At 37.9% G+C, this 25,756-nt stretch overlaps 1 protein-coding gene across 1 annotated transcript in view; it reads left to right on the top strand.

The window, feature by feature from the left end:
- Positions 1-25,756, top strand: part of LOC107666766 (R-spondin-2) — a 60,292-nt gene that overhangs the window by 24,915 nt on the left and 9,621 nt on the right. Inside the window, exons 3-4 of the mRNA XM_016458199.1 lie at positions 8,892-9,035; positions 9,588-9,776. Of these exons, the coding sequence (XP_016313685.1) occupies positions 8,892-9,035; positions 9,588-9,776 (333 nt within the window). The remainder of the gene's footprint in view (positions 1-8,891; positions 9,036-9,587; positions 9,777-25,756) is intronic.

The following is a 25,756-nucleotide window of genomic DNA, read 5'->3' as shown; positions in this document are numbered from 1 at the left end:
CACACACGAATATATGGGTTAAACTGTTCTGGAACAGTGTTGTAAATACAACTTAACCACTGATTATTAGTCATGTACTCTTTCGGAAGGCCAAACAGAGTAGTTTCGGTTTCACAACGAAACACACAGCGTCTCCACGACATGACGGTGGCGGCAACGATACTACAGCGAGAATCAAAGTTGCGCCTTCTTTCTTTGCATGAATATTTGGGCGGTGTTATGCAAATCTTCCCACACAGTGACGTAGACATGCGGGGGCGTGTTTAAACGAGGCGTTTTAGGAAGGCGTGGACGAGTCTTAACTTTTATAAAGATTTTCTCTTTTGGTTTGAGACTTTAGTCTTTGCAACTTTAGGGATCTTATCTATTCACAAACAGCTTGTAACACTCCAAAGAGAAAGGAAAACTTAAAATCGCATCATATGACCCCTTTAAATATATATTTATAAGACTGTATAATTGACTTAAAGGGATAGTTCACCCAAAAATGTAAATTCTGTCATCATTTACTCACGCTTATGTCAATGACTTTCTTTGGTCCCACTTTATATTAAGTGGCCTTAACTACTATGTACTAACATCAAAAATAAGTACAATGTACTTATTGTGTTCATATTGTATTGCAAAACAATTTTCCTGCTATTGAGGTGGGATACAGGTTAGGGACAGGTTTGGTGGTATAGGTAGCATTAAGGGTGGGTTAAAGTGTAAGGGATGGGTCAACAGTGTAATTATAAATGTAATTACAGAAATTATTTGAGATATAATTAGATGCAGGTATTTTTAAAATATAAAATATTTAAAGTACAATGTAAAAACATGTATGCACAAAATAAGTGCATTGCATCAAATGATTAATTTAAATGTAAGTACATAGTAGTTAAGGCCACTTAATATAAAGTGGACCCAATGAATGTCAATGGGTGTCGTTCATCACAGTATTTTTATTTATTTATTTATTTTAGTTCCATAGCAGTGTTTTATTGTTAACTAAAACTATTAAAATAATTTTGATAATTTAAATAAAGTTGAAATTAAATAAAATATAAATATTACATGAAAAACTTTAAAAACTAGAAATGTTGCCCTGGCAACTAACTGAAATAAGTTTTAGTGCAAAAATTACTAAAATTGAAATTATAAATAGAACAAATAAAAAAAGTAGTAAAAATGACAAAAGCACATAACAGAATGACTAAAACTTAAAATTAAAAAGAAAACGGAAAATACAAAAAATAAAAGCAAATTCAAATTACTAATAAATACTATGATAGTATATAAATAATTATAAAATAATAACTCATACAGGTTTAGAACAACATGAGGGTGAGGAAATTAAGACAGATATTTCAATTTTGGGTGAACTATCCCTTTAAGAGCAGAATTTCTTTAGCACAAAAACACATTAAGGTATCAAGTAGTTTAACAACATCATGCCTAGTTTATTAATACACCTAAATTTGCAGTAAATGCAATTAAATAAAACAAACGAACAAACAAGCAAAACGCAATTATGTAACTCATTAAAAAACTGTAACAAAAAGCTGGATTATAGTTTTTATTGCTACATTGAAAAAAAAAAAAAGAACATGTAAAACAGCAGGGAGTTCCAGTTTGTTAGAATGAACCATCCAAATGAAGCGACTTGCTAAAATAAATCGGTCTTCATGGTGTTATTTGAGAGAAACTTAATTGGAGAGTGTGTTTAATCATTACCTGATTGTTTGACTGTGTGTGCGATAAAATATGACATAAATTAGTAGCCTCTCTGCTGTTGGTTAGTTGCTCCCAAACACTGCTGCAGCCTACCACTGAAACTAACCAGATAAAAAGAAAGTGTGGGAAGGATGAAGGATGAATAAATGCTAGAAAAAAGACTCTGAATGTAGAGAGAAATGGTGCGATGGTACCATCAGTTTTTCCACAGGTTGTCAAGTGAAAGCCCTCTTCCTCATCTATCTTGAACCCTCCTTTTCTCCTTTTACATTTTAAGACTTTCAGTGTCACCACAACGAAACCCCCCACGCCCTCTTTGTCACGGATGCATAAGCAGATACATGAAAAGGTTCCAGACTGAGAATTAGGATAAAACTTGCAAGCAGAGACTAGTTTCAACCATAATCTTTACAGCAGCCATCAAGGTACTTACCAGCTTACTGATACTTCTCCTCATGGAGGCAGGGCTGGGAGTTTTAATGCTGACTTCATGACTTTATGAAATATCTTTCACATGATTGATAGCCTATGTTACTAAGCAGCCTTCCACTGAATAAAAGATATTGGCCCCAGATGACCTCCTGTTTGTCCGCATGTGAAGTTCCCTGTTCTCTCTTTACTCATATGGAAACCCTTTTTAGAGCTTTCTGATTGCCAATATCCTAGACGTGTAGTTCAAGTATCACAGTTCTTCCAGGACTAGTATATGTGCCACATGAGAGCCCCCATGTCAAGGATAATTGTTTCATCCAATTTTATACTGTTTTATCGTCCCTGGTGTTGTAAAATCTGTTCCTATTGTTCTGTTGTTGTAAGTATTCCCACTTTGTCACTATTTTAAGTGGGCATTTCAGTAAGTCTGTTCGAAACCTTCCTAAGCTTTTGAGTTTTATGGGTAGTTTTGATAATCCAATGGGACCGAGGTGGACCTCAGCCACACGAAAGGACTTTAGCTGCCTAAATTGGTACCCAAATGTAGTTAAAGAATCAACGCAATTCCACAATATGTCCTTCCAATGAGGTAATGAGTCCTGTGCCATCTGGGAAAGAATGGGCTGCAGTTAAAGTGATGTCATTTGGGACCTGCAAAAGAACAGTTGCCGTTGGCCTTTCTCTCACACCAGAGAATTCGATTTGCCAGATTGTGTAAGTGGTGCACCTATCCTTAACCCAGAGAGTTTTATAGGTCAGTTTGGTCATCGAGAATTTAGATGGCTCTTGTAAAGTTGAATTTAATATACTGAACATTTATAGAGATTTTAATAGTTGTCATTTTTGTTATGATTATAGTGGTCTACAAAAAAACGACTGTTTTTTTGCCACACTTAAAATGAATGAATATCATTGCATTTAAAAACAAAACATCAAACCAAGTGACATCTGTAAACAATTGATGTTAGACTTTTTCTCATCCGCTTTTAGAATGACTTTCCAACCAATTGAACTTTTAACCACTAATGTTTGACAACCACAATATGTTTTTATATAAATTACTGTCATTTATTTATTTATTTAGCCACTTTATTTGATGGAATGACATGTTAATGCAATGACATTTATACAATTTTAAAGGTGGAATATGCCATTTTTGAGCTATCAGTGTCACTTAGCCGAACTACAAAAATAAAGCATGTTTTCAGACAACCTTTGCAAAAACACCCATTTTGCGCATCACGCCTTCCCCCAACTCAAACATCACAAACACAGCTATAACAGGTCTATAAAAGTGAAAAGGTGAAATTACGTTACTTTCAATCAAAGGTTGAACATATTACGAATACTTTTAACTTGAAGTTTAGCTTACCTGTCGAGAAGAATCTTTGCAAGGTCAGTTGGATCAACTGAAACCCAAACATTCCATCAAATTCCTCCATCTTGTAAAAACTGCAATTGTTTACCCTTGTTTTACCCCGTTGTCTGTCTCCGTGTATTTTGGCAAGTCTTTGAATTTTGGCTTGCAATTCTGTAATAGAATCTGAATTTATTTTTCACCGGCTAAACTGCACTCACTGGACTGAATGCAATGATTGCACAGACATTTTATGGTTCTGAGACTTCCAAAGAAGTCACAAAGCTGGTGAAAATTGGTAAACTTACAGTTAAGTATCTAAATAAATTTGTATGTAGCTTCCTCTCTTGCATGAAGCTGCAAATAGATGCTCCAAGGTCCTTAAGAAAAACCCAGAGGGCTTGTTGTACCCACTGGTGCAGCAAAATGACATTTTTGGGTGTGAGAAAGTCAACCACATGATGTGCTCACCATAAACAAAGCAGGTCAGACAGGACAGGCTCTTTCAGCAAGGCACTTTCAGTACGAGAAATGGAAAAATGTGGCCGGATTTAGCACTCCCCAAGCATGGGCATCCCTTTTGCACCGCAGATGGCTGCCAAATACTATGCATTGGTTACTGTGACCTCAGGACCGGCTACCAAATTTACCCCTTGTTTACAAGGCACTGCCATACAGGATTAAAAGTCGATTTTTTTGTAGAAAAAGAAGTTACTGTTACATGTTTAAACTTTCAACAGCCCTGGCCAACGTGGTTCTCAGCTGCTTGCATGACACTGGCTCGAATGTCCACAGTATAATTTGCTTTATTGTTGTCTTTCAGGATTAGATCACCCCTAAAGCTTGATGATTCAACTCAACATGCACTTGACTTGAAAACCACACTGAAAGCCAAGTGGAAAAAAAGGACAAACATAAATCTCAAGCAACAGTTTGCAGCAGAGTAGGCAATTTCAGCTTCCTCTAATGTTCTGTTTAGGCTTATTTTTGCCCCTCTTGCATGGGGTTCATCAGATTCCCACCGTCTGTCCTTATTCCCATGTCTGTACGAGAACAAGTGATCTAATTATTTCATATTAGTCTCCTGTTATCATCTAGGCCTTCAGAAGTGGCACCAAGGTTAATCCTATTGGAATAGAAGACTCACCTCAATGGAAGAACTTTTTTGTAGCCCAGGGGTCTCAAACTCTATCTACAGTTTTAAAATGAATACATTATTTAAAATAATGTCTAATTATATATTATATGGTTTGAGAGCCCTGAACTAGACCTTCTCACTGATACGAATGAGGTTTTTGAACCCAAACTCACCTTTAGATACGTATAGCATTACTAATTTCTATCTGATATTCCAACTCAGCGATTTTGATATTGCAGCATCTGCACATGATCATGGATGACAAATGACATTTCATGACGAGTCAGTCCAGTCACTGTCTGAGTCGTGTGCCAATAGTTACTCTTTCGCTTTTTCCTCCTCAATTCCCTGTTGAAGTAAGCGATCCAAAAGGTGATGACAGCCTCCCTATGACTGCAATATATCAGGCGGAGGACAGAGGCGGCTTTTCTGTTACAAAGCTCATTTATTAGCTGTTGCTCCCTGTCATAGATTGGACATGTAGGGACATAGAGACTCCCAGAGCTCTGATTACTTTGGGAACAAAAGTGAGTGGATCCATCTGTGTGGCCTTCTTCTTCTCCTCAGACTCCGCGCCAAGATCTCTACAGCACAGTGTAACTTGACCGGCCAGAGCACGTGTTTATCAAACAAAAGATGCAGTTCTACCCCGGTGTCTTGGCTGATGTAAAGACAAGGGTGTTAAAGACAATGACATGATGAAGATGTACTTTTTATTTTTTTGTTTGAATGGCATGCTTTACATTCTTTCCCTGCAGCAAAACTACGAGACAATGCGGCTCGTCTCTTTAATCTGTGTGTCTCATCGGTTCAGTCTAAGTGTGCGTTATATTTGCTGCAACCATGGCTTAGCAGTTAGAATGCATGTGAACATGAGCAGTGGTGCTTACATGGGCACCACAAGTTCGAGTCGAGTCTCCATATTAGGGTTTAACAAAAACGAGGTCTGTTGTTTTTTTGTAAAGAAAAAACTTATACCTTTTCAAAGAAAATGATATACATTTTCTTTGTAAAGAAAGACATTGTGAAATGTTTGTGAAGAAAAATATTTTAAAAATTCTAAAAAATAAAGAACAATGAAAGGAAAAATAAATAATAATAACAATGAAAACTAATAAAAATACATAAAAAATTTAGTGGGTCGAGTGAAAATTTTGGCATGGCAAAGCAGAATTAGAACACGGCTGGCTGAAAAATGCCTACATAATTTCTCCTGTGATTTCCTGTCATCTCTCTGCTAATAATTAAGCAATGAAATATTAAGGTTGAACCTATTGTGCATGTAATTAGGCTTAAGGAGTGTTGCTTGACATGCAGGACATACAGGACTAGAAATATTGGTTTTGAAATTTGCGAAATGTCAAAAAATACTGTATCACAGTCATTGGCCTGGGAGTGATAATGATGGTGATTATGGTTGTTGGACTGCAATATGTGTGTGTGTTATTTTCTCTGCATGAGATTGTTTGGACTGGTTAAAGAAAGCGTGAGAGATTAGGAAAAGTGGGCGGAGGCTTCAGGGGTTCAAAGGAAGAAGGGGAAGGACTCGTTTGTTGGGAAGGAATGTAGTTGAGGAGACAGGCTGGTCTGCTGGAGATGGTCTAATTAGGGGGGTGTGATGGTGAGAACCTTCACGAAACCCAGAGAGGGTCAGAGATTAAAGCACAAGCCTTATCTCTTTGTAATGTGCCAGATTTTCTCTTTTAAATGCATGCTTACCTGTAGACCGGTAAAAGTTACCAACTTCCCGCTAAAGATCCACAAACAGGGTGCCTTGATGTACCTGAGTGGAACCTGCAACCTGCTTCACATGGTTGTAGATAGCTGTAATCTGAGATCCAATGCCTATCAGGCAATCGGGCCTCTGAAGAAGCTTTTAAGAAGCGCCATAAATTAGACAGCTCTCAGTGGCTCCTTTTAATTATGGAGGCCAGCGCATCGCCCTGTTGGTGTGGCTCATGTAATTTCGCTCTGCCTGACGTGCTATTTGCAGAGCCACAACTTGATGAAATGCTGGCACGCTGCCCTTGATATGCTGTGGCAAGGCGGGGCATGGGAGGATCGGTGCGGCGGTATTGCCTCCTTCACAGTGTCTTGACCCCTCTTTCCCTTCCACCCAACTCTGATGTTAACACAGAAGAACTTCATCATGTTCCAGACTAAATCTGTTCACTTAGGCCTAGACTGTGACCTTTTAAGATTTTAATGCCAATCGTGATTTTATGTTGAGGCCTTGCTGAAAATTTGCTCAAATTTTATCCTAATGATTAATGATTTTAAGATAAGTTCCTGCTGAAACATTGCAAATATTTTTGGCTAAATGTGATTTTATGCTGAGTTTATGCTTATAATTTGTCAAATTCTTATACTAATAATGACTGTATGTTAAATAATTTTTTCATTTGCTCAGGTTTTATGCTAATACTGATATAATGCTACAGGTGCATCTCAATAAATTAGAATGTCGTGGAAAAGTCAATGATTGTCTTCTGGACAACTGTCAGATCAGCAGTCTTCCCCATGATTGTGTAGCCTAGTGAACCAAACTGAGAGACCATTTTGAAGGCTCAGGAAACCTTTGCAGGTGTTTTGAGTTGATTAGCTGATTGGCATGTCACCATATTCTAATTTGTTGAGATTGTTGAGAATTGGTGGGTTTTTGTTAAATGTGAGCCAAAATCATCACAATTAAAAGAACCAAAGACTTAAACTACTTCAGTCTGTGTGCACTGAATTTATTTAATACACGAGTTTCACAATTTGAGTTGAATTACTGAAATAAATGAACTTTTCCATGACATTCTAATTTATTGAGATGCACCTGTATATTTTTGTTAATAATTTGTTCAGATTTTGTTAATGATTTTATGTTGTGTTCTTGCTGAAAATTTGCTCTGATTTTATGACAATAATGGTTTATGCTAAGTTCTGGCTAGTCTCGCATAGCCAGACCTTCAGACTGACAGCAGAAGGTCTGGGAACCTTGGCCGCTTTGAATGGCCCGCCCAAGAGGCCATATGACTGAAAGGTAAAGCAACCAATCATGTTTCGTTTTGTGCTGCGTCATGTTTAGGGGCGTGGAAATGTTGACACAATATCAGACCGGTGTGTAAAACTCTTGGACATATTTTAAAGATTCTATGCCGCAAACTTTACATATTTCACATTCTTTTGAAAATCCAGTCTTTAGTTCATTCTGATAAGCGCTCATCGTCACACTTGTAAACACGACAGCTTTCTTCTTAATTGCGGGGGTTTGGCATCACGGCATCTTTGTTTCCAAGCGAAACGTTAAAGAACGCGACACACACGTGTCCTGGAAATCCTGTATAATTCAACCAATCCGATGACAACTTCGAAACTTCTGAAATGTTTCCAATTTTGTGTGCAATATGCATCAGACGTTGTTCCAGATTAGCTGAGACTAATTTATTGCTAAAAAAAATTGCTTAAATGTTATGCTAAATTCTTTCTTGATTTTATGCTAATACCATTTTTTTGTTGTTGCTAAATTCTTGTTAAAACTTTGCCTAAATTTTATGTTAATTTTAATGCCAAGTTGCTAAGATTTTATGGTAATAATAATGCTATGCTAAGTTCCTTTTATAATTTATTAAGTGTTATGCTAATAATGATTTTATGCCACATTATTGTTAATAATTGTTAATTATTGTTAATTTATTTCATGCTATATTCTTGTTCATTAATTGCTAAAATTGTATGTTAATAATGATTTCATCATAGTTTTTTTTTTGCTGAGATCGTACACGAATAACAATTTCATGTTACATTCTTGATAAAAATTTGCAAAGATTTTATGTTAGTAATGCTTTTATGCTAATAAAGTATGCTACCGCTTGCTCAGTCAAGAGAGCGAATGAGAACAGAACTTTCCTTCTAACTCTGTATTCTTGAATGCTTGGAGATGTTCTGTTTTCCTTTCTTTCTGTGAAAGGGTCATGATGAGGTAATTTCTCATTCCGTATGTCATCACATCTTTGGAGTTCTATGCAGCCCTAAAAACTCTCACATCCCACACTCCCTGGCTCAGCATGCATGTCAGAGGAAGTTGCACTGGAATATCTCACTCCCTTAAAGAGAAAAGCTTCACAAGGCATTAAAATGCCTTTTTCCCAACCCATAATCCCTCTCTCACGCCGATCCCCTTCCCCACCTTTCAGTCTGCTCCAGATGAGGAGGTTTTGTCTGCTGTCCCGACTGACATCTGTCTCTCTTGTTTCTTCACAGGGTGTAGGATAGATAACTGTGAGGCCTGCTTCAGCAAAGACTTCTGCACAAAGTGCAAGCCTGGTTTTTACTTGCACAAGGGCCGTTGCTTCGAAAAGTGTCCAGAGGGCTTTGCTCCTCTGGAGGACAGCATGGAGTGTGGAGGTAAGTAAACCTTTTTATACATGCCTACTGGAGAATCCAGATGAAGCTGCTAGCTGTTCTGGAACATGATAACTGGTTTGTAATCGATCTAAGATGGTCATTAGTTGTTCCAAACTGGTCATTGTCATTAGATAGACTATCTTCAATACCAGCGACCAACTGGTCAAACCAATTTAAGAAGGTAAAGCTGGCTTTTGGGACATATAGGGGCTGATCAATCAGCTTGAAAGAGTTAATAACCTTTTCTGATCAGCTAGTTACTAAGTTCCCAAAAACAACTACCAGTTTAAGATAGATTTTAGACATTGTCTGTCTCTAATATTCAGTTCCTCAGTCCACAAAAGACATTTAAAATCTCAATTTTGTAACCTTAAACATATCTGATTAAAGATGTTGTTCAATAGGTCTAATATTACTGTATTGTATCTTATCATATCCAAACTTTAATAGCCTTTATCAATGGTTTTCATCATCATCATCATCATCATCATCTAGTTAAAAAAAAATAATTTAAAATTTAAATCTAAATTCTAGTTGTGTTTCACCCAATAGAGGGTTGTGAGGTGGGCCAGTGGAGTGAGTGGGGGACCTGCACCAGAAGAAACAAAACCTGTGGTTTCAAGTGGGGTCTGGAAACCCGAACACGGCATATTGTGAAGAAGCCACCAAAGGACACGATACCATGTCCGACCATCGCCGAGTCCAGGAGATGCAAAATGGCTATGCGACATTGCAGAAAAGGTGAGTGTGTGTAATTGAACCAGCATATGTGCTCATGCTTTCAATACAAGCCCTTGTTTAAGAGACAATTCATCCATTCCATCTGCAAATCGTCAATTTCATGAGATTTCCAAACCTCCTTCGCTCAAAGAAGGAAATAGCACTGCGGCCTTTTCGTCTGCATCTCACCTGTTTAATCTTGAGTTCTGTTTTTCTGGACTGAAAAGTCGACCGCCTAACCTCAACCCCTCGATTTGGGTTTTCAGTGTCGACTGGCATTTTCATTCATGATTTATTAGTATTTTTCCATGCTCACTTTAGCCAGCTCGCCTTAGGTTTTTTTCTCTCTCTTTTCTTGAGAGCATATGTGTTCTCTCACTTATTCTCCTCTCCTCCCAGTGGAATTCTTTAAAGTATGAAGTGCAGGTTTCCTCAATGGTACTCTGTTTCCTTTCTCTATAAGAGAGTTATTTGCGGTAGGTGGTGCATGTATTTTACCACTAAAAAGAGAAGTCAAATCGGAGGGAAAATATTTTTTGAGTAAATAGAGCCAAGGAAACATATTTTATAAAGTGTTTAGTTTGAAAAGAGATGGGCCAAGTTTACTCGTGGAAATAATTACCGTATTCAGGAGGGCTTATCAGGGAAAACTCACGATGATAATTAATAGAGACGTTTCTTCACAGCTTTTTTCGTTCTGCTCACCTGAACAAACTTAAATCTGTTGCGGTCACTGACTTATGATACTGTCACACCGACTACACATGTCATTTCAATTTCGTAGGTCAGTAAAGGACAGCACATTCACATTGAGAACGTTTTTTTGACTGATTATGGAAAGGTTAATTGTCAACCCAGAGACCTGAGGCAATTCAAAGTTGAACTTACTCCATTTCCACTGTTTATTTAGGTACCTCAGTCTTGTACTATATCTAAATTTCCATGAAGTCCACTTCAGTATCAGGTCACAGCCACTGAATTTTGCTCTATGAGCTATAACCAGTTTTGAAAAGTGCATCGTTAAAACAGAATCCATTCATTTTCACTCAAATCATTTTTAAGACTTAAAAAATGGCCTACATTTGTACATAGACACCCTGACAGTTGCTTTAGAGAGGTGCTGATGGAGTGAATATGTTTCAGACATGTCACATGGCCATTTTCCCCATCCAGTGGTTGTAAGGTGGGGAAGGAAGGTTGGAAATAGTGATTTTCTGGCACGTCTTCCTTCTGTACCCTACGTTGGCTCTCTCCACAGGAATTTTTCCCTCCCTAATTTAGCTCCTCTTGACCTTTTCCAAGAGTATTTTATAGTCATCTTTAATTAAAAACTGGCATTGTGATTCATGGTTACTGGTCTCAATGATCTCATCTGAGGTCAGTGAGCCATTGTCTTAACTGAACATGGAGTGAAGCTGTTCCTTTGTTACCTTTAGAAATCACTTTGCAAGTAAGCTTATGGAAGTCCTACTTGGTAATATGGTCAGTATGAGTCACTAACAGAGTTTACCTCTTTGAGGAAATACTTACAGTACATAGCATTTGAACTTGCCAAGAAATGTTTAACGGCAAGTTGTCACATGGACGATCAGTCAGTAATGATACTGACATAATACTTTCGATACAGATATCAGTGAATATAATATAAGGTAACTTGCACTTCAGAATGTGTCATTTGTCAGACTTATTCAAAGTGGTAGCTTTGAGCTTATATTTTTGAACAATCCATTAAAAGAACTCTCTCTTTAAGATTCATTAGTATGAGAATCAGACCTCACTTGTCATGCTATGTTTTTGATTCACTTAAAAGAACCAGTTCAAAAGAGTAATTTATTAATGAAGCAGGCTACACAGGTAGAACTGCATGTTTTTGCTTTGTTAAAAAGAACAAGCTCGTGAGGATCATTTGTTTGTGACTTGGACTACCCTGAATGTGCATCATATTTTTCATTCACTAAAAAGAACTGATTCATAAGAGTTCTGTGTTAGTGAATCAGGCTACTCTGGTCACACTGTATGTTTTTGATTCACAAAAAGAAGCTGTTCAAAAGAGTTGTTTGTTCATTAATCGAACTACACTGGTTGTGCAGCATGTTTATGATTCACTAAAACAGAATCATAAAAGTAATTTGTTAATGAATCATGCTACACTGGGGGCTGTTTCATAAAACTAGTTTACCAAATAAGCCAGGCTGATTTAAGTTATTCTGACTTATTGTCACTTGATTTGGTTTCCGAAAGCAAAATTACCATAGCTCAAGCTCAGTCACTGTGGCAACTTATGCTGGGAAACTAACCTGGTCCAGAGCAGGCTAACTTTCAGGTTAAGCTGAGCTCGTATAACACTGACCAATAGGAATGCATTGATATTACCACTGACTCTACTTAGACTAATCTACAATTTAATGTCACTGAATAAAAAAAAAAAAATGATGTCCAGTCTTAAAGAAAATAATTGGATGACGAACTTGTAAGGCTAGTCTAAATCTTTAATGCAACCAGACCAAGGAGCGGTTTCATAAAACAAGTTTACCAAATAAGCCAGGCTTATTTCAGTTAGTCTGACTTATTTTCACTTGATAGTTGACTTTATTATTAGTCCACAAATAAAAGCATACAGAAAATGCAACTTAAATAATCAAATAAATAAAAAATAGGGTACAACCAACTGTATTTAATGTATTGTGCCCAAAATGTAATGACCTTTTTTTAAAGATATATGAATACAATTTGATCAGCGGTTTCTAGCCATGCAGCATTTCTCTCTGGTTTTATGACAGCTGTACCTTTTATGGTTATTAGTAGAACATTAAAACATTCCAATCTAAAATTGCTCTTTAAAGCATTAAAGCATTTAAAACACTAAATTAAAAGTTAAAACCACTGAATTAAAAATGAAAATAAATAATAGAAATTAGACTACATTTGAACTGATAAGAGACACATTTAACTAGTTTGAGATAGTAGGTCTGTATTAGCCAGCTTACATTTGATTTACAGTTACTGCTATCATAAAAATACAGTTATATGTACGATTAAAATTCTACTTGTCACATTTAATGTCCAACAACAAATATTTTAGCAGAATGCATATTTTATTCAGAATTATTGCGCCATTATTCTATTGCGTTCCATCTGTTTAGAGCAGGCTCGTTCACTCACGTAAGCCTCGCCCACTCCTGACAGCAAAATGGATATATTTGCATGACTTTCTAACATTTACAGGTGAAAAATATGAACTGTGTATGACGTGTCAGTTATGCACTGAGGAAAACACAATGTCTCAAATGCATTAAACAGCACAAATATTCGCTGTTTGCCATGGTGGATCGATTTGATCCATGATCGACATTAAGGGCTGCTTAAGAATAAGAGTGCACATCAAATTATCCTGACTCATTGAACCTGGATCAAATTAGTGAGATTGCGTGAACTTAAAGGGTTAGTTCACCCAAACTAACAAGAAAAGATTCTGTCATTAATTACTCACCCTTGTGTTGTTCCAAACCCGTAAGACCTTCGTTCATCTTCGGAACACAATTTAAGATATTTTTGATGAAATCTGAGGGCTCTCTGACCCTCCCATAGACAGCAAGTTAACTACCACGTTCAAGGTCCAGAAAAGTTCCAAGATGATCGACAAAGTAGTCTGTGTGACATCAGTGGTTCAACTGTAAAGTTACGAAGCTACGAGAATACTTTTTTGCACAAAGAAAACAAAAATAACGACTTTATTCCACATTTCCGTCTTTCACTTGTGGATGCGCGTTCACGACAGTATCATGACGCGAGCATGTGGCGGCGCTGGCACTGACCCAGATCCGGCGTGATGACGTCATTACGCTGGATCTGGGTCAGCGCCGCCACACGCTCATGTTCATTTTTGGGTGAACTAACCCTTTAAATTGTCGTTTATGAAACCGCTTTAGTCCCGATTGATTTGTTAGGTTATTTCAAGTCAGGTTTTGGACTTTAATCCCCGCTTTTCTTAGCGTCTTTTATGAAACAGCCCCCCGGTCACACTGTATGTTTTTGATTCACTAAACAATCTGACTGTAAATCTGACTACACTGATCATGTTGTATGTTGTATTTAAGGCAGTGCACTAGTACTGGTGTTTAGGGACTACTAGTGAACTTACTAGAGAAATACTGCTAATTTCTATAGATATTCTATGATATTCTATAGAAATAATGTTGTTACAGTCATTGTCTTACATCCCAGTGTAGGTACTATGTCAGAGAAATTATTGTGCACGAGTGACCAGGAAGTAGCCAAAGCCACTAGATAAGGATAAGGGTGCTTGGTCTAGAGTCTTCATTAAACGAAAGGCCAGGATAACATAGCCCCCGACATTACACTGGATTCCAAAGACTTTGCGAATAAGTCCCTGAATGCTACCTAATACGACAGCTTTGCTCTGCAGTATAACAAATTACTTTGTGAGACATAAATAGGATTACAGCCAGACTATAAACATGTATGCATGTGTAAGTTTATGTTACTGCCCTGCTGCCGGGCAAATTGCTCTACTGTACGTAAGAAGAAAGGCAAAAGGTGACTGTGGGTGAGTGTGCTAGAATACGACCCCGTTACCATAATGCACATAACATCAGATAGACACCCGCCTGTTGAAATAGGTATAAGATTACGTAACAGCAGACCTTGCAGATTGCTATGGATTAGACATAGGCAGGAAATACGAGAAGGTAAATAACATCAGAGGAATTCTACATGTGAATGTATTTCTGGCATTGTTTATCTGATCATCCAGCTTCCATTTCTATGAGCTTAAATGTCACTGGACATCATTTACAGACCTTTAGCCCTAGCTTGAACTTGATGCAGATGCAACTTAAGAAAAGATGAAAACATCTGGACACCAGTCGTTTAAATTACTCACATGCACCAGTGCAACAATAAGTAGTACGCCCTTTTTTTCTGTAGATATTTACAGTTACTTTAGATTGACGGTTAGTATTACTTAAGAGCCTCAAGTATTACTAGGGTTGGGAGAATTTGATTAATTGCGATTCTTTACTTAATGACTCTGTTGAAATCCATGTTAACATTAAATAACGCAATAGCTAACATGAAAAAAAAATATTTTACAACATTTATTAATATTATTTAATGTTAATTTTACATATACTAACACAATTTAACATTTCAGGTTGGTAAAAGTTACTTTAACTCAGCGCCGAAATCCTTGTGGGCAGTGCACCGACATGCAGCGACGTTGCGCTACGGGCATCCCAAGTTCGAATCCCGACTGGAAGACCTTTCCCGATCCCAGCCCCCTATCTCTCTCCCTCTTCACTTCCTGTCAGCTCTGATCTGTCCTATCACAATAAAGGCAAAAAAGCCAAAAATAAATCTTAATGAAAAAGTTACTTTAAAATGAACATCATATAAATGTTTGAATGTTATGAAGTATATAATTTCAGATAAATAAATTTACATTTACATTTAGCAGACGCTTTAAATAAATAATATATGATAAATAATAATAATAATAATAAATCATTGTTAGTTCATGATACATAATGCATTAAATAATGTTAATAAACTTGTAGTGTTACCAAAATCCAAATATTAATTTAAAAACAATTATTAATAAATATGAAAAATAAATAGTATTATGCAGGACAAAACACAAACAAATGACTCTTATGAACCGGTTCTTTTAATTAATCACTTTTTTACAAAAATCAAAATGAAAAAAAACAAACTCACTTTATTGGTTTGAATTAATCAACTAAAATGAGTTTCGAGTGAATGTCTTTCAGTCATGTTCAACTCAAGAAATGTTTTGTTCACTTGAGGATAGTGAAACTTAAAGGTAGGGAAGGAATAGATTTCGTAGAGGCTAGCAATAGCAAGCTAGCTTTGAAAGCATAAGATCTCACCCTGGCTGCAAATCACTCTTTAAAGCCGCGCCTCCTCCAAAGCACATGAACGCACACAGGCAGACCAGAGGCTAACCAGCGACAAGATGAGAGACGGCATTGGTGGAGGTTTGAATGCAGAACTGACAGATTACCTCATATCTCATTTTCTCACCGGTGAGAAAACATTACAATACAAAGCACATAATATTACAATAATGACACCTTCCATTCTTGCTCGGTCTGCAACAGGTTGCGCAGAGGTATGCAAATACATACATTGACAGTCAGGTAGAATAGACTATCATAGCCCTCGGACCGAAGGATAAGATTGGATGAACATTTTATGGTCCTACGCCTTCCACAGACAATATAAATAGCCTACAAATAAATACATTTAGACCACTTAACTTAGTGATTGTTATCGGAATGTTTTTGAACCAAATCATCTACACTGCCTTTAAATCAGTATTGTTGCTAACTATTGTTGATTATCACCATTGTTCACTTATCTACTTAGGATCTGAGAGTCGGTTGCTGGGCCAACGCTCTCTCCCAGCGCAGAACCTGATTTTACCAAGTGCGACATGTTCCTGTATCAACATCTTTGTTGACCCTGGAACAACATTGTGATTAACCAATCAGATCTGAAGACCCAGTTTATAGTTTTTGTGAAGTTTAGGCTTACAATGAGTGTTTGGTGCTTGTACATCAGTGTCATTAATCTATCATTTCCTCTGATTTTAGGGATTACTCATGGTTAAGGTTAGGTTTAGGTGTTGGGATATGGTCAAGACTAAATATTTGGATTAAAATGTTGTCCCAGGGTCAACAAAATATGTTGACCTAGGAACACATCTAACTCAGCAAAATACAGGCTAGACAGCCTCTTTCTGGCAGTGTAATGGGACTCCTCAAGGTGGTGCATAGAGTGGGCTATAAACACAATTTATTAATAGTCACACGGCTGTTTGTGAAAATGAAATGCCTGCTAATCTCCAGCTTGCACCTAACCCAGCCCCTGTCATCAAATCGACTGACTGACCAGCCACGCTAGAGAAAGAACAATGCTATTCTGCCATGAAAGTGCTCTGTAGAGTGATATTCCAGCAGGGAGCGTCTGTCAGTAGTATCGCTGTTCTGAGGATAGATTTTTCTTCCTTCCTATCGCGAAGGTTTTCCACAAAGCCCTCTGCCTTTCTGCGACCAACTAGCAGCAGGTTACTTAGTGTCAATTGTATTAAATGTTGTGTAAACAACTCAGACTGTTATTGCCTCCAATCATCTCCTTAATCCTAGTAGTAATTCCCTAACATTGGATTTAGTGTGACTGAGGTTCAGACACAAACACGACATTGAGACTTATTGGATAATTTTGCTGTTCGTGCCAAAGCAGCTTTTAGATTCTCAGACAGCTAGGAATGGTGTATTGAATGGCATATTGGTGCATTCATAACCACGTCTGCGCCACTTACGAGTGGCTCTATTGGGAAAAAATGTTACTTCAGGAACAAGTGAGACTGCTTAGCACTGTGATATGCATGCTTGACTTCTCGTAACGATTTTCTGTGGTTTCTAGATTCTATAGCTCAGGGCCAAAGAGCCTTGCATGGTGTAATTGATTTCCCATTTCTGAAACAGGAGAAACATATAGTTTTTCCTATATGCCCTGATATCTGTGACAGTTCCATGTCCTTCTTAGGTAACTGATGATCCTTTGTCATTTTTAAATGTAACATCCTGCCATTTTGGCTTCTTGCAAGAGGTGAATTGAATTGAGAATGCCTTAAAATTTTTAAATTGAGGTAGCAAACAGGTGGCAAACAGTTTTGCAATTCGAACTTAAAATTAAATTTACTGTAAACCTGTGTGGTCCAAACCTTTATGACTTTCTTTTCCAGGTATCTTGAAAAATGTCTGTTTTTGTTCTCACAGTGGGGTCATTGGGGCCCAGTATTGTTTTGGACTAGAGGTCTGCATTCCCTCAGGAGTCCTGAGGCAACTGAATTGCTGAGTGTGGGGGGAAGATACTGATGTGTGAGCAGGAAGTGGGAAAAGAAGTAACTTTTGGGACTCCCACAAAATATTAAGTTACCCAAATGTATTTTATGGGTCCCACTTTATATTAGGTGATCTTAACTACTTTGTACTTATATTTAAATTAATCATTTCATACAATGCACTTATTGTGTGCATACATGTTTTTACAATGTACTTATATTTAAAAAAATACCTGCATATAATTACATCTGTAATTAATTTCTGTAATTACATTTATAATTACACTGTTGACCCATCCCTTACACCTTAACCCACCCTTAATCCTACCCATACCACCAAAACCTGTCCCTAACCTTACCCATATCCTTCCTCAATAGCAGCAAAAGTGTTTTGCAATACAACATGAACACACCAAGTACATTGTACTTATTTTTATATATAGTGGTTAGGGTCACCTAATATAGAGTGGGACCATTTTATGTTTTAAGGTAGAAAATTACTCATCAACTGCATAGCAAAAAATAAGCGGTTTACAAGTGCAGGATTGGATATTCTGAAAAAGCACCTTCCTTTTTCCTGCTGCGACAAAAGCAACAAGATGAGGTCAGAAGTGTTGATGTGTGAGGCTAAAAATAGCCTACGGACAGTGGTTTCGATTTCATTTTCATACTGAAACGAAACTGAAAAATCCGTGTCAATCTCGACCAGCAGGATTTTGTGGGTGGGAGCAGGACAAAACAAAAAGTTGTGAGACCGTACCGAGCCGTACCGAGCTGTACCGTGCCGTACCATGCAGTGGAAAAGTGCCATAATACTCCCTTTAGAAGTTGTGGAGAGATCAGTGACTGCAGAGGCGCTGTTTGATGGACGGATATCCAGCCACCAGTAGCACTGTGAAAGAGCTCCACCCACACCCCCCCATATCCTCTGCTTGTCAGTCCAGGCCAGTCTGGGAGCCAGATGGAGACTATGGTAAAGTGATGCCCACAGAGGAGTAATTGCCTTTAATCTGTTATTGAGGGAAGCAGTACGAGACCCGCAGCAAGGCATGCCCCTCTGTGCCACAGAGAAAACACTGGCGGAGTATCGTTTTAATGTGTGCGCGGCTTTGCGCGGCACTGGTGTGTTTATTGTTACTTAGCTGACTGAATTTGGGGGCTTGGCAGGATAACCTTGTCCTCCGAGCATTTTAATTACGCGCCGTGATCTGACTCGGGGCCTGTGTTTGGTTTGGAAAACCAAAATCCAAATCCATACTTGAACGTCTTTTAAGTGTCAAACATTCCTGCTACAGATGCGAGCTTCCACAGACAACTAATTCACTTCTTATGTGAGTCTCTTATGCTTGTACTGTGGCGAGTGCCCCTCCAAAACAAATAGCGGACGCCTCTCGCCACCGCTGCAGAGCGCGAGAGTGTGTGTTTGCACTTACTTATTTAATAACTGTCAGGCTGCCTTGCGCTTCCCACTAAAACTTGGGCCTCTCGCAGGAGAAAGTGATCCGCAGATGACGACTCCCGATGAGATCCTGACTCGGTGTTGAAATTCAGGAATGATAAATGGTGAATTACATCTGGGTAATATTGCGGGCTATCATTGGATAGAGCAGGAGCGCAGTGTGCGCTGCTTTCCCAGGGCAAGTGGAGCTCACTAATTGGCTGGCATGTTGGGTGATTATCCGTGCCTTGCGCCCAGGTCTGTTGTGACTGGTGTGCCAACGGACTAATCTTTCTTTAATTAGCTGACTCTGCAGGACTGACACGGGAGCAGGAGGCCGCTGTTTCGCAGCCAACATGCTTTTCTGCATTCACACAGCAGCTCCATATATCCTCCCTATACGTCCATTTGTACCCTTTTGGTCTTCTTTTTAAACTTTGCGTTGCGCCAATGCTAATGTTATTGGTTCTGTATAATTAATTGCTCACTTCTTTCAGACCGTTCGTCATTTGTAGGTCACTTTGGATTGAAGTGTCTGCCAAAACTAAATGTCCGACTGAAGATGAAGTGTCTGAGAATGGGCATCTGGTGTGAGGTCAACAGTAAATGCTGTTTGTCAATAGTTATTGATCCTTGATGATTCGTATTGAATTATTTATAACAAGTTGTTGAGATATTGATATTCCAGTCCACTGATTGCAGCTTTTGCAATTTTGTGTTGGCTTTTTTAATGGTGCTTGATTGCAAGAAAGAATTTCTTTTATAATTTAAAATCAATCCTCTGTCTATTTTACCTGACCCAAAGTGGCTTGAGCTATAATTTCATATTGATTAAGTGATAACATATAACTTTTGCATGGAAGCCAAAAATAAAAAATAACAGTGTCTTGACTTCTATAATAATAATAGTTATAGTATTATAATTTTGACATCTACAAGATTTTAAGACTTTGGAGAGTAAGAAATAATCAAAGCAATCTGCCTAGCTAATTTTGCTAACTTGATAAGCACATGTTTAGCTTGAGTGTCATAAGCAGTCTCAATCTCACTCTGGATGTTTAGCACTGTGTTTACATCGAGAGGCACCCTCTAACTTGAAAGTTACTTTGATTGCCCCCCTGATAGCACAAAATTGCAGCTTTTAGAATGACAACTTTATGTTCCCTACTGGAGAGACCAGGTCATTGAAGACATCTAAAAACCATGTAAAAGTAATAGCTGTCAGTCAGGGAGCGCATCAATTCAAGCAACTTCTCACCTGCTTTACAGTTTGTGTCGTACCCTCTGCCTAAATTCTTGTGGTCTCTGAGGAGTTCTGCCAGTGGTAAATCTTCCACAGGGAGCAAAAATCATTACTAGTCCCTGTTCATCTTTTTCACTTTTTTATTTCTTCACAGTTACATTCCTTGTAGGGGGGAGAGGGGAGTCTCTGATTAACTCCCCACAAAGTGCCCTGCTCCCTGACCAAAATAAATACGGCCCCTGTCATTCTGTCAGCAGCTGTCTTCAGAGAGCAATATTTGAAACACCCCATGATCCCGCTGACTTTTATATGGAGAATCCGTCGTCATACCACAGGCATGAACCTTAAAAGTGGAGTCCTGTAGAAGAAGGATTGGGTTTAGGGGGATCTATCTATCTATCTATCTATCTATCTATCTATCTATCTATCTGTCTGTCTGTCTGTCTGTCTGTCTGTCTTTTACAGCAGTCAATGTTAGCGTGTATTTGAAGATATTAAATGTTTGATGTAATGATTAAAAAATCACATCCACCTAATATTACGGCTGCATTCTGATTTCAGTCAGAAAACATAAGATTAATTTTGGTTATTTCATTCTTTTGACATAACATTCATTCTTTCTTTTTCTTTTTCAAATACACTATAACTTAAAAATCACATGGTATAAATGTGAATTTCTTTCTTTCTTTCTTTCTTTCTTTCTTTCTTTCTTTCTTTCAGCTGAGCTACAGACAACCTAAGGCAGTCCATGTTTATTTCACAATATAATGTATAGCAACCATGACTTTCAGCAGTTATTCTGTCTCATGATAGCATCATACGTTTATCATCACTCTAATTAGGCTGCAATCATTCAGTGTTTGCCATTTGAATGTGGCCCTTCTGTCCTCCAGGCCTCTGCGTAGCCCACTGCATGCCCTTCCGCAAGGCCCCACACATGCTTTCATCTCCACAGACACACACAACAGGCATACACACATCACACATGACAGGCAAGACACTTCCTCCACACAGTCTTCAATAAACATGCATTCATGCATTCCACATAAGCACTAATGTATAAGCTCCACTTTTGATAGTGTGTATGCTGAGGTTCCGTTTCATGTGCCCGCAATATCAGTGGGACACTAGCAAGGCCTAGACCACCCGCTCTTCGGGGCTAGCTGGGAGCAGGGTATGACTTTCAACATCTGGTGCACAGTTGCACCAACTCCACCGCTAAAATCTTTTGTCCTCTCTCTCTCTGGCATTTTTATTGAGACATCACATCTTGTAATCAGAGCCTCGCGATACTGAGGGAAGCTGTGGCTTCTGACCCGCTCACATCCAGAGGCTTGGACCAACGAAACAGACACCCAGACAAAACAAAGTGTCGTTTGCTGCTAGATTCCTGTGTTTTTAGGTGTTTGGACATCCAAGTTTGCATACACACAGCAGGGAATAACCAAAAGAGACTGTGTCGATTTACAATTGTGTAAATGCACCAAAATAAACACACGGGTTGTAAACGGGGATGTGCACTATTCAGAACTGAACTGAGATTCCAGTTCAATTCCAGCATTTGAATTAAAGCAACAAACTGGATTATGAATTTAGATTTAAAAGCAGAGGTAATTAAAAGTAAAAAAAAAAAAAAAAAAAGATTACATTTTTTTAATTTTTTGATTGATTGATTTGATTGATGTTTGAGACTTTTACAACTTCAACTTAAATTTGTTTTAGGCAACATTTCTCATTTTTGTCTCAAGTCTTTTTTTTATTTTTAAATTTTACTGTTTTTCAGCTGTATTTCAATTATTAAAAATGTTTTATTAATTTTATTTAGATAGATAGATAGATAGATAGATAGATAGATCTGATTCTGATAGATAGATACTGACTGATTGATTGATTGATTGATTGATTGATTGATTGATTGACTGACTGACTGACTGACTGACTGACTGACTGAAATTCACACTAATAAATGGAAAGGGAGCCAACATTTCAATTTTGAATTTTGCCCAAACCTGGCTTTAAGTTAAAAATCTACCCCAAATTTCTAGTCTAAATGGTGCAGTTGCTCTTGGTAGAAACTCTAGTTTTCTTTTTTGCTAAATGTATGCAGATTTTATTCAGTACTGTAATTTCAGTATAGTTGCTTTACGGCAATGAAATAAATCCTCAATGTTTTCCCCTTTTTTTTAGCTGGTTTGTTTGCCTTTCAATGTTTATCCAGTTCCCAAGACTCCATATCCCAGTGTTTATACTTAATACCTGGATGTAGAACAAATCCCTGCTACCTTCTAGTTACTTTTGGATCTTTTCCCTGACATGTTCCTGTTTTTCTTACCATTGCTGTGGTGTGAAACCCCTGACCTTGTTGGGCCTTGAAAGAGCTTAGCAGAAGTACTTTAGTAGAACTGAGGGGAATTACTGGCACCGGGGCGTTTGAGTTGAGGGGGGCTCCATAGGTAGATGATAAAAGCTGTCTGTTTCACTCAGGTGAGTGGTTTTGGTTTGACAGGAACCTTTGCACCTAGATCCTCAAAACACACCTCACAGCCCCACAGGCCCACAGATGCAAGTACAGAAGTTTTGTATTGCTCTTTTTTAAAGTTAAGTCGTCTCGAAAGGATACAGGCACCCCGTTTAGACAGATGAAAGGTCTTTGAAGGTAATTTTATGAATTGAGGAAATGCAAGCAGGCGTGATGCCCTTGACTTCAAGTATTTCACAGAGGGTCCCTCCTCTCCTAAAGACACACGCTCACACACTACTGTCTTCAGTTTTAGTGTATAAGCCTGTCTGATTTGGCACAGCCCGTCTGCCTCATGGGCACTTCCTCTTTATGTAGAAACCCGCTCGGTTCCTTGAGACACGAGGCAGATTTCCTCTCCGTTCCCAATTGGAGATGAAGACTGAAGGCCTTGTTTTTGAAATGAGATATAAAGAACACATCATGCCGCACAATTTCCTCTTACATCCTCCAGAAGTACCCTTGGGGAACAAAGGAGCAAACAGATCTGAAACTGCCGGGCGTACACATATGGCCCAGACGGGGCTACGACAGGTATGTTCTCAGCTCAAGATGTAGCCTACAGGTTTGCTTTATAGTATGGCTGCGCCTCGGAGTGTATTTATATACGGAACAGATTAGATTGTATGAATTTAACATGGACCTCAGTTTGAAAAGCCCCAGTGGTGGCGGCCCCAAATGTTTCCCATAAGTTCACAATGAACGTTCGCTCTCCTGCCAACAAAACCGCACATCGTGGTGTAAAATAGTATTACCTCTGCATCCATATGTACAGTACATGACAAAATCTGAGGCTTGGCCCCTATATAGGGGGGCTACGATGTTCTCATTTGCCGTGATGCACACACTTACAGGCCGTACTTCCCATCACCCACAGCACTCGCAGGAAATGCAGTTTCAGGAGTAAAATGGAAAACAAATGTTCCATCAAATAGTTTGTGTAATTGTAGTGTGACGAGGTCACATCCTTGGCAAAGCTGTTGAAATTTTTCTTCTTCCTCTCCATTTTCAGGGCAAACATGAAAAAGTGCTTTTAAACATTCAGTAATTGTACAGTTAAACATTGCGCACTGCCGGAGCAAGCGAAAAGTGATGGATTCCAGGGACGAGATATTTTCCTGCTGGTTTGTAAGGCAGTGAAGACAGAAGCTTTAATCATAAGTTAATTCTAGCAACCGCCTTTTTGGTACTGTAAACAAAAGATGTTCTTAATACACTAAACATTCCGAGATGTTCATCGTAAAATGCTGGGCGTGTAATGCAACACATCAGTTATTTTCCTCTGACGATAGCTGAATTGATAAGAACCACCGCTAGTATATCATTCATACGTTCTATCAGCACGAAACAGATGTTTACGTAAATCTGACAGATCAAAGCGCCGCGATGAGGTTTAAATACACTTAAGCGACTCCAGAAAAACTGAATACTTTTACCTCGGCTGTAGCCACCATTTGCCTTATCAGAAACGATGCGTTTAAGAAATTGTAACATATGACACAAATTATGAATATGTGGTATTCCCTTGATGTTTTTTATCGTCCTATTGCCATTTTCTCAGTGCTGGTTGGTAATAGCGTTGGATGCTCGCTAAAATAGCGCAGAGGTTCTCTTTGATAAAGCTGTGGAAGCTTTTTATGTCGCTCGTCAGAAATGTAACATAACATTTAGGCAGTAATTAAATGAAACTAAAGCTAATTATGCCTCATTTTCTGAGGGACACAAAACTACAGCTCTATGTACTTAAGCCCAGATGTGGGAGCGAGTCAGGCAGGGAGATAGGAGACCACAGAACCTGTTTTGCAGCCTTCTCTATGGGTTTGTGGTGGCAGGCATATCAGCTTCTGTGTGTGGCATAGACGGCACCTGGCATCAGTGTGGTAACTCATAGTGGACAACACTCACGTCTGCAGATGATTTATGAATAGATTCATATCTCCATATATTATTTTCTTAATATGTGTTTTTGAAATTTAGAGTTTTGCTTTAATATTTAACAGTTGTTTCAAAATTAAACCATTGGAAAATAGTTTTGTCTCATTTAAAGCATAATTTATTTGTTTATTTTTTTTTACTTTATTCTATAAATTTATTTATACGTAACACACACACACACACACACACACACACACACTGGGCAATGGGTTTTAAAAAATACCCTTACAACCCCAACATATATTCAGTATATATTCTCTGAAAATTTCTGCCTTCTGCAATTATGCTCCCAAAATAAATGTATCCTATTTTTGGGATGCTTTGATAGTTTTACTAAAATCATAAAACAAAGAAATTAATCACACAGAATTTTTTTAACTCAATGTATCATTTTAATAATTGTAATTTTAGTTGTATATTTTTTTGTCATTTTTATTTTATTATTTTTTTATATTTTTTATATATTTTTTTATTTTATTTTATTAATATTTATATTTAGCTTTAGTATATTTTTATTTAGTTTTAGTAATTCTAGTATTACAATTTCTATTTTTTTGTTTAATTTTTTCATCTAATATTTATATTTTATTTTATTTTATGAAATACTATTTTTAATCAAATAAAATTTTTAATAGCATTTGCATTTCATCCTCATTTATTGATTAAATGCAGGCAAGATTACATGTCTTGTAGTTAACATATAGGCTACAACATGTGGGGATGCAGTGCTCATGCGGGCCCCAATTGACCATTCACTGAGAGTTTGATTGACAGGTTTTATGACCAATCATAGTGCCGAATCTGACAAAGTGTTGATGTCTTCTGATGTTCATTCATGTTTATTTCATGTTATAACTAGTAAAGAGGAAGAGATGATCGGTAGAGGTCGACCGATTGATCGGCCGGCCGATTTTGGTCATTTTTTAATTAATCGGCATTGGCCGATTGTGCTGCAAATTAGGCCGATTTATAGGCAGGG

The sequence above is a fragment of the Sinocyclocheilus anshuiensis genome, unplaced genomic scaffold (assembly GCF_001515605.1).
Source record: "Sinocyclocheilus anshuiensis isolate Anshui unplaced genomic scaffold, SAMN03320099.WGS_v1.1 scaffold267, whole genome shotgun sequence".
NCBI classification, from domain to species: domain Eukaryota; kingdom Metazoa; phylum Chordata; class Actinopteri; order Cypriniformes; family Cyprinidae; genus Sinocyclocheilus; species Sinocyclocheilus anshuiensis.
This window is presented reverse-complemented; position numbering and strand designations above follow the sequence as displayed.